Source organism: Salminus brasiliensis, chromosome 12, assembly GCF_030463535.1.
Source record: "Salminus brasiliensis chromosome 12, fSalBra1.hap2, whole genome shotgun sequence".
Classification (NCBI taxonomy): Eukaryota; Metazoa; Chordata; class Actinopteri; order Characiformes; family Bryconidae; genus Salminus; species Salminus brasiliensis.
In genome coordinates this window covers 6356104-6368119 of record NC_132889.1, presented here as the reverse complement: position 1 = coordinate 6368119, position 12016 = coordinate 6356104, and the positions used below count along the sequence as shown (strand labels likewise).

Genomic DNA, 12016 nt, shown 5'->3' with positions numbered 1-12016 from the left:
TGAAGAACCAAGGAACAAAGCTAGGACTTTATCTCCTACTTGAAACTGACTTTTCTGTCATATCATTGTTGTATTTGACCTTGGACTAAAGCTTAGAGCAGCTGGAGGAGCTTAACAAGTAGTATGTTAACATTCTCCAAACAAAAAAATTGACTCACATGGTCTATAGTAGTTGTATGTTTTGTTAAGCAACTCTAAGCAAAAGCAAAAGCAAGAGACTCTTGGACAGCTTCTCTAGTTGCAAAATGTACAAAACCCAATGTTGACCTGTATCTAGACTGAACTTATGCAACACAGACTTACTTCAAAGTCTGATGGAATCATTGCAGTGCCCCTGAGATTTGGGATGGCAGGGACTGGACATGACATCCTTTGAAAGCACTCTAGACATGAAGTTAGTGCCTTCCTTGATCTGTCTGGGTTCTTTTAGGCAATACACAATCAGAAACACAGTTTCTATAAGTGCAGTCAGACACAGAAAGCTACTCCTTTCCTGACTTCAACTGTAGCCACTTCTCATTCCACAGAACAGTCAACAGCAATATGCCCTGGCTTAAGACAATAGCAGCACACAACTTGGTCACAATTGAGAATGAGAGAAGTTTCTCTCTCTGACTGGTTCAGTGGTTTCAGTCTTAAGTATGCAAGTCTTAGGGCCCTATCTAACACAATCTGCACAAGGCGATCTATCTTGTACATCCTGCACAAGGCGAGTTGCGGTGCTCATTGCTATCTTACACCCCATCAGCAGTATATTTCACACCTTCTGCCTGCATTGTTTAAGTAGCAACGCTGCTTGTGAATATATCTATGCCATGTACTATGGGTGTGGTGGTCTTGAAATGAGGGGTGTTCAGGTCAATTTCTGGAGTATTGCTATCTCGGCAACAGAAAACACAGGTGCACCACTGACTGAAAACAACCTAGGCAGATGTCAACAGTCAGACGTTCGTTGCTACGGCTCGCTAAGCGGTCACAAGGTTGTCATAATCGTCCACTAGCAGCACTAGCAGCACACCACTTATTAAAAAGCTGGTCTTCCCAAACTGCTGCCTGTAGCCTTGAGGGACAAGCTCATAGTCTCACAACAGTGCTGTCTTAACTGTGTCATTGCTCAAGCTATCATTTAATGAGGACAAAGTGGACAAAATGTCCAGAGCATCCAGAACTTTAGTGTCCACAAATCCTTAAGCCAACGCAAAGAAATATACAGAAATACACAGAATTATTAAGCAATGATCTCAGGACCTCGGGTGGACCAGCAGCAAGGCCTGGTGTCTATAGGCCTTAGCAACAGTAAGCTCCATAAAAGACATCCTGAGAAGATACCAGCTTGATAACTGGCTTTAAAGCAGACATCTTCACCCCAAGCTCTAGTTTTTGCAACCCGCAACGTTACGAAAGCCTTCGCCTTGAGACACTGGAGAAGCAGGTGTAGTACTTGCTACTGTAATATCAACTAGTGCCACTAGGTCCACCAAACCTTCCATATCCCACAACATCCTTTCTACATGAATTCATCATAGGTACCGATGGGGCCTAAACATTATCAACCAGGCTACCAGACAAAGCCATCCCGACAAGAAATGCAATGCCGCTAGATGCCAGCTTCACAGCATAAAGCTCTGGTCTGGGTTTGAAGAAAAAAAAAAGATATTATCTGCAATTATGGTGTAGTATCTTTATTTATGCAACAGGTGGCGCAGTAGAGCAGCAGTTAAAATGCTGAGATTTGTCTGAGGATGCTGTAAATATACTAGTATGTCTTTGCACTTGTTAAAATACATTATTATTATGCTTTCATCAAATGCCTGCAAGGAACCACCTCCTCTTCAACTCCCTCACTCATCCCAGAAGTACTGGATGCAGCACCATCCATCATTCCAGAGAACACAGTTCCACTGCTCCACAGCTCAATGCCTGGCATTAGGCATGGGTTAGCCAATAGGTTCATGTTTATCTGCTTTAGAGAGTCATTATCTATTGGCAATGCTTCACTACAAGGACTAGACAAGCTGTGTGTGTTTCATTAGGGTGTCCACAAACATTTGGACATGTAGTGTGTAGACCCTGCAAAAGGCCCTGCAGTCAGAGAGAAGAAAGGTTCCTGCTGTAGCTCGTACTTCTCCGTCTTCCCACCCCACCTCTATCGTCTCCATTCATTTCCCATCACTGTGTCTTACAGCAAGCCTGATGAAAGCTGGTCCAGCTGTTCAGGATCTCTGGCGAGTCCTGAGGTTCGAAACCTGCAGAATAAAACTCATTAGAAATCCATGCAACAACAAAGTGGCAAGTTTTGCTCTCTAAGAGGACCTGAACGAATGATGGGAGGTGCTACAACCATGCGACGGGATAAGAAGTCAACTACTAAGAAGTCAACAACTAGTGACTTGGGTTTGGAGCCGGTCCAGGTCTCAGTTCCTAAAGGCCAACCCCTGACTTATGATTCTTGGTTTTGCTGTGGCAGAGCGCCCTCTGGTGTCCTCTAAGGCACCATTACCAGACTTGATTCTCAGCTGCCGCAGGGGGGAACTGGAAGACCAGCCTAAACCCTGTGGTTGTCCTCTTACTTGAACTTTCCGTTCCACCTCAAACAGAGCAGCAGTTGTGTTCTGCTATTGGAATGTACACAGTGTAACTGTTGTCCTTTTTAAGGTGGAATGGAGTGTTTTCTTTTGGCTGCTAACTGGACAGATCCCAAAAGAACTTGATGGAGCACCAACCATCATTCCAGAGAGTACAGTTCCACTGCTCCACAGCTCAGTTCTGGGTGGCTTCATACTTACATGACTTTATATTTATGTTTATCTGCAGAAGTACAGCTTAACGTCTTGGGCAAAAAGTATTGGGACGCCAGCTCATTCATTCATTCATTCAAATAAATCTCTTATGTTTTTTTAGTTCATTATAACGTAGGTCCAATCAGCTTCACTGTATGGACAAAAGTATTGGGACACCAGCTCATTTATTGTTTCTTCTTCAAATAAAGGTATTATGTTATTTTTTCACTGTAACGTAGGTCCAATGCACCAATGTAGGTGCAAACAGCTTCACCAAAACAACATCGTAACTGGACCCAGTTTAGGGGAAGTCTCCTAAAAAATAAGCTTGGCACTGCGGCAAGCGGCAAGGTGGAGCGGAAAGTTCGGGTAACGACAACAGACGTGAGCTGGCAGCATGTCTGCATTAACAACGGTGATCCCTGCATTGTCCAGTTGACTTCCAGTCCTGCTGAGCCCATTTTAATTAATAAATGCATTGATTTTATTTAAATTTGTTTGGTTCCAGGGGTGATGGGGCAGAGGTGAATAGTGCTAGTTTTCTCACTTGGATTTAGAATTGTGGAGGGACTGATGATCCAAAAGGACAGGGGGACTCTTACCTTACTTTACACTTATTGGGCAACACCAGCTATCTTCTGATTGGATAGATGCATGGCATTGGCAGCACCACATCCCCTGGACTCAACACGGCAGGCCTATGATGCACCGCATGCCTGCATATGATGGAACCACTGCTGCCCACTGCTTAATAGCGAACAGGATACGGTGCTGTGTGGGACATCCCAACTCAGAACAATAGTGGAACCCTTTTTAGAGCCATTTTTATAAGGTTCTTTGACATTGTTCTACATCTACATCCTGCCCTTCCTTTAACCCCTTTAACCAAGCAACTCTGATTCCTCACAGTTCTACAGAACCACTGCCTTCTTTGAGGTTATTTGGACATGCCAGTGTGATACTTACTCAGTGCTGGCTCAGCCCTTCTCCTCTGCCCCCCGTTCTCGTCCTGTTCCTCCTCCCTCCACATCGCACTCTCCTTCATCTTCTTTTTCCTTTGAGCTTCCCTCTCTCTTTTCACCTCCTCGTCTCTCGCCTTCCTCTCTTCTTCCTCTCTCCTCTCCTCTTCTTCTTCTCTCTCCCTGGCCAGCTCCAGCACCCCCTCGCTGAGAAGCATTGCTCCCCCATTAGCAGACACCATCTCTTGGATTTTAGCCAGAAGTCCAGCCACCAGGTCTTCTCCACTGCTGGTCTGTCTGTAGAGAGCGTGATAACGGCCGCCACATTTCTCCACCAGCTCCTCCAGCTCGGCGTTGTCCTCCACCTCCTCGTGAAGCCTGAAGGAACGCAGCAGCTTGGTGTCCTTCACGGTGAAGAGCACCAGCGTGTGGCTCCAAGCTTCTGGGCCGAACAGTTCCACGTGTTCCTCCACGACATGGCGCTCGCGGGCAGAAAAGGAGAACGACAGAGGCACCACCAGGAGCAAAGCATGGGCACCAGGTTGGCACAGCCTCATACTGGCCAACATCTCCTTCCGCACGTGCCTGGGTGATGCCCGGCTGCCTCCCAGGTTGAACCACTCCCAGCCTGGTGTGTCCACCACCACCAAACGACGCCCCCTGACCATGCCCTCTCGTCGGACACTCGTTCTGGTCCTTGTGTCCACCTGATCAAATGCCCTGGTGCCCAGGATGGCATTGCCAACTGCGCTCTTCCCGGCCTCTCGCTCACCAATCAGGACCAAATGTAGACTTGGGCTGGACGAGAGAGACAGTGACCGGCCTGTAGGAGAAAAGAGAGAGACAGACCACTAGAACCTGACCATTGGTACAGAACCTTCAGAACAGCATGGTCCAACCAGCAAAAAAATTAAAGCAGCAATTGTTGTGTGTTGAACACAGCCATGCTGGATACTGGCAAGGGAAGCTGATATGCTGCTCTGCTCTATACCAGCATCAGATCACACAGCTAACATGTCCATGTGGGGCCTGTATGGGTAGCTCAACTGGGCTCCTCAGGATCCATGTTGGCCTCACACATGAATGGCCACCATGGCCAGTCATGAGACCAGGAGGGACCAGGTTAAACATGGGCCCCATCTGGGTTGTACACTGCAAGGTGGGCTGTAACAAAGCCCAACTGGGTTCCACAGTGATATCGCATGTACTCAGAGCCCATGCCCACCCCGAACCCACCTAGCCCATGTGAGCCCCACATATGAACCCCTTTCTCTATGACAAACCTGCTCCTTAATGGAATCAAACATGGTTCTTCTACAGCAGCTTCATATCACAAACACATTAAAGCACTTCTTTTTTTTTATGAGCAAATGATAATGTCATGCTATTTGCTAATAGCATCATGCTAAAGCTGTCAATCTGTCCTTTGGACTAGTGTACACACACTTAGCTGAGGCACATTCCTGGTCCTCAGAAGACGAGACTCAATACAGTGTGTTCAAACTGACCTTCTGTTCCTCCTGATTCGCCCATGGTCTTCAGTGCTGCTCCACTGTTGTAGGATGGAACCTTAAAACCAAGTCACTGGTCCTTCCATAGCTTCAAGGCCTTCTTCCTTTCACACATGACCCACTTTACACTACGGAAACCTTAACTACTTCCTTAACCTAAAGTCATCTAGCAGGAGCTAACACTGCATGATTGCTGATTAACCTGGTTTATAGCCTCTTGTACTGCCATGCCAACTCAAAGTTCACAGATAGGCAGCATTAACAGAACAGGTCTATATACTGAGGTGTCATCCCGGGGTCTACTCACAGTTTTAATGTTTTAGGTGATTTGTTCTGAATGACACTGCATGAATATGTGCTGTTTTAGTGGTGGTACATTAGCTCAGTGCAAGGTTGTCCTTTTTCAATTAGGGGAACTTAAAAGGTTTCAAATACATGTCCATCCATTCATCCATCCATCCATTCATCCATCCATCCATCCATCCATCCATCCATCCATCCATTCATTCATTCGTTCATCCAGTCATCCATCCATCCATCCAGCAAGCCATCCAGCCAGCCATCCATCCATTTAGTCATCCTGCCATTAATCCATCCATCCATCCATCAATTCATCTATCCATCCCTCCATCCATCCAGCCATCCATCCATCCATTTAGTCATTCTGCCATTAATCCATCCATCCATCAATTCATTCACCCATCCATCCATCCAGTCATCCATTCATCCATCCATCCATCTTTCCATCCGTCCAGTCATCCTTCCATCCATCCATCCATCCATTCATCCATCCATCCATCCATTCATCCATCCATCCAGCAACCAGTCCAGTCATCCAGCCCTCCATCTGTCCATCCATCTGTCCATCCATTCATCCATCCATTTAGTCATCCTGCCATTAATTCATCCATCCATCAATTCATCCTCCCATCCAGTCATCTATCCATCCTTCCTTCCATCCAGTCATCTATCCATCCATCTTTCCATCCGTCCAGTCATCCATCCATCCTTCCTTCCATCCATCCATCCATCCATCCATCCATCCATCCATCCATCCATCCAGCCCTCCATCTGTCCATCCAGCCAGCCATGTCTACTTTCTACCTCCCTCTCTCTCCCTTTCTCCCTCACTCACTCCTTCTCTTTCCCTTTCCCTCTCACCCATTCTCTCTCCCCCCCTCACTCATTCTCTCTCTCCCTCTCTCACACACTCTCCCCCTCCCTCTTTCCCTCCCTCTCTGTCTCTCTCTTCCTCCCTCCCTCACTCACTCATTCTCTCTCTCTCCTTCTCTCACACACTCTCCCCCGCCCTCTCTCCCTCACTTTCTCCCCCTCTTCCATAAACACTTGTTACACTGGTCCTCTGCAATGGTGGTTCCAAAGTCCACTGGAAGTTCACCCTCACCGCCCGCCAGACTGTTTGCACAAGCTGCTTCAGCAGGATTACCACCGAGTCTCTCTGACACCCTGTGGCCTCTATAATGGAGAAGCTGGGCGAATACCTTTTCAGGCATAAAGGCTATGTTTTCGCAGTTAGTATGACGACACCAGAGTATATCGACTCTCTTCAGAACTTCGAGATCCGAGACAGTGACGTTTTCCTGGTGACGTATCCGAAGTCAGGTGAGGGTTAATGTGCAGACCTGCTCAGTCAGTGAATGGAAGGTCGGCACCAGTTCAGCATGCTCTGATCAGCCATAGCATTAAAATCACCTGCCTAATATTGTATAGATATATAGGTCATTGTCCTGTAAGTTGTGATTAGGGTCTTTATGAACCTCTACGACCCTGTCGCTGGTTCACGGGTTGTCCTTTCTTTGGTAGGTGCTGACCACTGCATAGTGGGAACACCCCACAAGACCTGCCTGATGCTTTTTGGAGATGCTCTGACCCTCCAGTCATCTAGCCATCTCAATATGGGCCTTGTCAAAGTGGTTTAGATTCAACTGTGATGTAGCAGCCAAGAAATCCAGCCTACCTCAGCTGCAGCCTGAGCTTTGGAGTCTATTTCACACAGTGGCAGAATAACCACTGGTCTAGCTGATGGTTTCAGGTCAACCGGATAACTGGAGGTTGTCCTCCTACTTCACTTTTCCACCCACTGTGTACAGTGCACCAGTTCCACTGGCAGCAAAACAGCCCCAGAGCATGATGCTACCGCCACCATGCTTAACAACTGGTATAGTGTTTTTGAGTGTAAATGCCTTACCTTGACTCCTCCAAACATCTTTGTCTCATCAGACCTTTCCCTAATAGGCTTTTTCTGGAGAAAAGGTTTGTTTAAACTGATGATTTTAGAATTTGCAGTTCTTTAGAAAGGGACTGTAGATCCAAGATTGTCCAGTAAGTGCTCTCAAACAAACCCTTTAATGTAGAAAGTGCTGAGAAGCTCCCAGCGGTAGCCAATCATGAGCATTTAGATACACAGTAGGATGTTTTATATATGTACTGTTTACTCTTTGCTAAGTCATGTGCTGATTTCTTTGACAAACATTTTTTCCACAGGAACAATTTGGGCACAAAATGTGATCATGTTGATCTGTGAGTCGGACTGCACCAATGAGTCTGAATTTCCTAACAATCTGGAGAAAATGCCATGGCTGGAGTATCCGAAGGGTCACACAGACTATGCCACTCGAGCGTCTCCTCGTTTCTTCGCCTCACACCTCACGCCCGCGCTCATGCCGCCGGGACTGAAGAACAAGAAGACAAAAGTAGAGTATTTGTCTCTGTAGGACTGTTTTTAGAGATGCTAAATTCTGTAAATACAGAACGCAACAGTTTCATGGAAAATACTGACAAATCATAGTGGATACTTAATGCATCACTGTGCTGACTAAATAATTCATAGTGGATACTTAATAAAGCACTGTACTGACTAAGTAATTCATAGTGGACACTTAATACATTACAGTACTCACTTAATAATTAATAGTAGACACTTAATTAATCACAGTACTGACTAAGTATTTCATAGTGGATACTTAATAAATCACTGTACTGACTAAGTAATTCATAGTGGACACTTAATACATTACAGTACTCACTTAATAATTAATAGTAGATACTTAATTAATCACAGTACTGACTAAGTATTTCATAGTGGATACTTAATAAATCACTGTACTGACTAAGTATTTCATAGTGGATACTTAATAAATCACTGTACTGACTAAGTAATTCATAGTGGATACTTAATACATCAGAGTACTGACCTAATTTATAGTGGATACTTAATACATGTCAGTACTGACTAAGTTATTCATAGTGGATACGTAATACTTCACAGTACGGACTAAGTAATTCATAGTGGATACTTAATACATCAGAGTACTGACTTAATTCATAGTGGATACTTAATACATCTCAGTACTGACTAATTAATTTATAGTGGATACTTAATACATCTCAGTACTGACTAAGTAATTCATAGTGGATACTTAATACATTACAGTACTGAGTAAATAATTCATTGTGGATACTTAATACATCATGGTACTGACTTAATTATTCATAGTGGATACTTAATGCATCACAGTACTTACTGAATAATTCATAGTGGATACTTAATACATCACGGTACTGACTTAATAATTCATAGTGGATACATAAATCAGAGTAGTTACTGGATAATGTTCATTAGATACTAAATTATTACTATTATTACTGAATAATTCATAGTGGAGACTTGTGTAAATACTGAATACTAAACATTTTATAATAGTTACTAAATATCTCATAGTGGGTACTAAATAATTCACAGTATATACTAAAAATAGTAGGGTAAATTAGCCTAATGTGGGACATTTTTGCATTGTGGATGTTTCCTGTTTGAAGATTTCCCCATGCGAGTCTGATATTGGACTCTGACTTTTTTAAGTTTAAGAAAAAGCTAAAGTAAAGAAAGTATAATGAATAAGATTCCAATATGACATTTTCAATAATTCAATATGAATTTTTCATTTATAGTAATTATGGATTATGCATTCTTTAAAAATCACACTTGGACACTTTTTAAGTAATTTAAGATAAGATAAAATAATCCTTTATTAGTCCCGCAGTGGGGAAATGCTCAGTGTCACAGCAGAAAGGGATAGCAAGACACTCAGTTACAAAAATGTAGATAAATAATTTACACTATATACACAATATAAATAAGAATAAAAAAAAGCAATAACAATATTATTTACAGATTTTAACCAGTTTTAAACCAGTTTATTATAATAAAATTGGGATCTCTGTTGTTGGAATGCTGAATTCTATAAAGCAAAAAAGGGCTCTATCTTATCTGGTCTGTTTTTAAATTGTAGATCGTTTATGTATCCAGGAACCCCAAAGATAACGTGGTGTCATATTTCCACTTCTGCCATGCGTGGAAAACGCTTGAGACCCCTAGAAGCTTTGAGGAGTTTCTACAGAAGTACCTCGCTGGAGAAGGTAAAACCGTGGAGAAACAAGCACAGATATTACAGTAATACTGTGAAGAGGCTGAGTGAAGACTCTGTGTGTTGATGGATTACGCAGTTGGTGGATCATTGTGGTTCGATCACATCCGAGCGTGGTACACTCACAGAGACGAGTATGACATCCTGTTTCTGACATTTGAAGACATGGTCAAGGTAAGGAATCTTGTTTCTCCCCTCATTTAACATCGTAATAATATCCAGTATCTCTTAACCTAAAGCCTCCTGCCTTCCCTCAGGATCTGAGGTCCGCCGTGGTGAAGATTTGCCAGTTCCTGGGTCGAGAACTGAGCGAAGCCGCAATCTCTCATGTGGTGGAGAAGGCCACCTTCAAAAATATGAAGACGGACCCCAAAGCCAACTATGAGTTTGTTCCTGAGGATCTGCTCGAGAAGGGCAAATTCTTCCGCAAAGGTCAGAATTCAAGGATCATATTTGATGGTTGGCGTATCAACGCTAATGCTGTCGACATTTTTTCAAGATATCAGGGAGGGTTGCTGAGCTAGCCGATGATGGGTGAGCATCAGGTGACCACTCCAGTGACCACTCTTCCTATCACAGGGGACAGGGATTGTAGAATATGTGTCTACAGACAGTCATCAGTGGTAAGATGTACATGTAAGATCAGGTCTGGTGTGCAGATTAGAAATATCTCACACACGTTAGCAGCCTAACATTCAAGTGTTAAAGAGCACCTTGTTCAAAGGGCAATGTTCATAGTGGATAAATGTGTCCTTGTGTTATCAGTTGGCAGCAACTGCCTCAAAAAATGCACACAAAGGTTGACTCAGCAGTCTAGGAACAAGACCTTCTCCGAAACAGAGTTCCATATACTCCAAAAAATAAAGGTGCCGATGCAACCAAAAGACGATATCTGCAGCAATGGCTCAAAAGAACCATTAAAAATGTTTTTTAAAAAAGGAAAACCAGGCCAGCCTAGGTTTGCTGGACTGCCATTGGCTGCATAGAATGGTTAATGGATCGTAATGCTAGCACCGTTGTAGCGATTCTGATGCTGCTACAGCCATGCTAACACCATGACAGAGATGCTAGACGAGGCCAGTGTGCTGCTAATGCCGCTGTGGCAGAGTTGCCATAGTATGTCTTTGCACCACCTTCCTTTACAATAATATTCGAAGCCAGGAGACCCAACCTCAGCTTACCTCAGCTAGCAATGTAGTCCTCAGACTGTCAGTACGAGAAAACCTCCATCAGTCAGTCGCTCACTCACTTAACTAAGGCTTTCTCCAAATTCTCGATCCCGTCATGATGAGCATATTCAGTATAGAGCACCGTTTTGCTGTTATGACCTTCTGCAAGAGTGATGCTTCGCCATCCTGAGGAATCTTAGCCTATGGCTCATGGGCAGAGGCCTCTAGCTCACTAACGTTCCTGGGTTTGCTGCTGCACTCCAGAATCTTCCAGGACTTCTTCTGAAACCAAGCTTTGGTGGACTTTGAGGCATGCTGGTCCAGTGACGCCCAAGCTTTAGCTTCCTCACAGAACTCACTGATACGTGACTGGGACCCTTCGTTTCTAGGGACCCTTTTTCTAACTTTGAGCCATTTTTTTAAAGGGTGTATCCGCACAGGACCTGAAGTTTGAGAATACAGGAGCTGAACCAACAAAACGAAAAAAGAACATTTCACCTTAAAATTAGGAACTCAAACATAGTTTGCTTGTAGTCCTTGAATTGAGATCTTCTTAGATTCTGTAAAATCTCTTCAGCAGAATCATGTTACTGTTTCAACATGTGTGAGATGTGTTTGTCGTGTGTTTGTGTATGTGTGTGTGTGTGTTTTGTGCAGGTACTGTAGGAGACTGGAAAAACACCTTCACTGTGGCCCAGAGCGAGATGTTTGACCGAATCTACCAGGAAAGGATGAAAGATCTCCCGTTCAACTTTATATGGGACTAACATGCAGAGGCCGCGCTGTGGTGATGTGTTAATTAATAAAAGGGAAACTTGATGTCCTGATGTTCTGATTGGCTGCCTTTGTATGTCATTCTAAAAGCAGTCCTTATAACTTCAGTCTGAATGGGTGGGGCTAAACTACTGTAAGCTGAATAGGTGTGCGTGTGTATGTAAATGTGGTGTTTTTTTTGACATCATAAAAACACTGAATTCTAAACTTGCTGGTTTTACTGCTTACTTGACTGATAACCCATCGTCTCTCTGGCTGATTGTAGCATGATGTCATGTGGCTCCGCCCATCCCAATGACAAAACTGCCCATTTTCCAGCTTCAGTGTCTAATTCCAGCAGTCTAATTCCAACTCTAATTCTGATATATCGGAAGAAAG

At 43.9% G+C, this 12016-nt stretch overlaps 2 protein-coding genes across 3 annotated transcripts; one reads left to right on the top strand and one right to left on the bottom strand.

Annotated features, from left to right (window-relative positions):
* Positions 1–1706: 1706 nt before the first annotated feature.
* LOC140574298 (GTPase IMAP family member 4) lies at positions 1707–5473 on the bottom strand. Its single transcript, XM_072694080.1, has 3 exons — positions 5248–5473; positions 3747–4562; positions 1707–2246 (listed from the first exon to the last, which is right to left on the bottom strand). The coding sequence occupies exons 1-3, from the start codon at positions 5270–5272 to the stop codon at positions 2170–2172; spliced, it is 918 nt and encodes a 305-aa protein (XP_072550181.1). The 5' UTR covers positions 5273–5473; the 3' UTR covers positions 1707–2169.
* A 1204-nt stretch (positions 5474–6677) lies between these two features.
* Positions 6678–11761, top strand: sult3st1 (sulfotransferase family 3, cytosolic sulfotransferase 1). Of its 2 annotated transcripts, none has more exons than XM_072693632.1 (6): positions 6678–6873; positions 7756–7964; positions 9561–9687; positions 9775–9869; positions 9953–10127; positions 11522–11761. In XM_072693632.1, exons 1-6 carry the CDS (start codon positions 6732–6734, stop codon positions 11629–11631), a joined length of 858 nt encoding a protein of 285 aa, XP_072549733.1. In that variant the 5' UTR covers positions 6678–6731; the 3' UTR covers positions 11632–11761. The 2 variants fall into 2 exon arrangements, with proteins under 2 accessions (XP_072549733.1, XP_072549734.1); XM_072693633.1 differs by lacking the exon at positions 6678–6873 and adding an exon at positions 7216–7429.
* Positions 11762–12016: the final 255 nt, after the last annotated feature.

Excerpts from the sequence above, each read along its gene's own strand:
- LOC140574298 (XM_072694080.1), bottom strand. The coding sequence starts at position 5,272 with ATGGGCGAATCAGGAGGAACAGAAG. Across the intron at positions 4,563-5,247 it reads CGAATCAGGAGGAACAGAAG|GCCGGTCACTGTCTCTCTCG; the intron begins GTCAGTTTGAAC and ends TTTCTCCTACAG. Across the intron at positions 2,247-3,746 it reads AAGGGCTGAGCCAGCACTGA|GTTTCGAACCTCAGGACTCG; the intron begins GTAAGTATCACA and ends TTTATTCTGCAG.
- sult3st1 (XM_072693632.1), top strand. The coding sequence starts at position 6,732 with ATGGAGAAGCTGGGCGAATACCTTTTCAGGCATAAAGGCTATGTTTTC. Across the intron at positions 7,965-9,560 it reads TGAAGAACAAGAAGACAAAA|ATCGTTTATGTATCCAGGAA; the intron begins GTAGAGTATTTG and ends TTTAAATTGTAG. Across the intron at positions 10,128-11,521 it reads GGGCAAATTCTTCCGCAAAG|GTACTGTAGGAGACTGGAAA; the intron begins GTCAGAATTCAA and ends TGTTTTGTGCAG.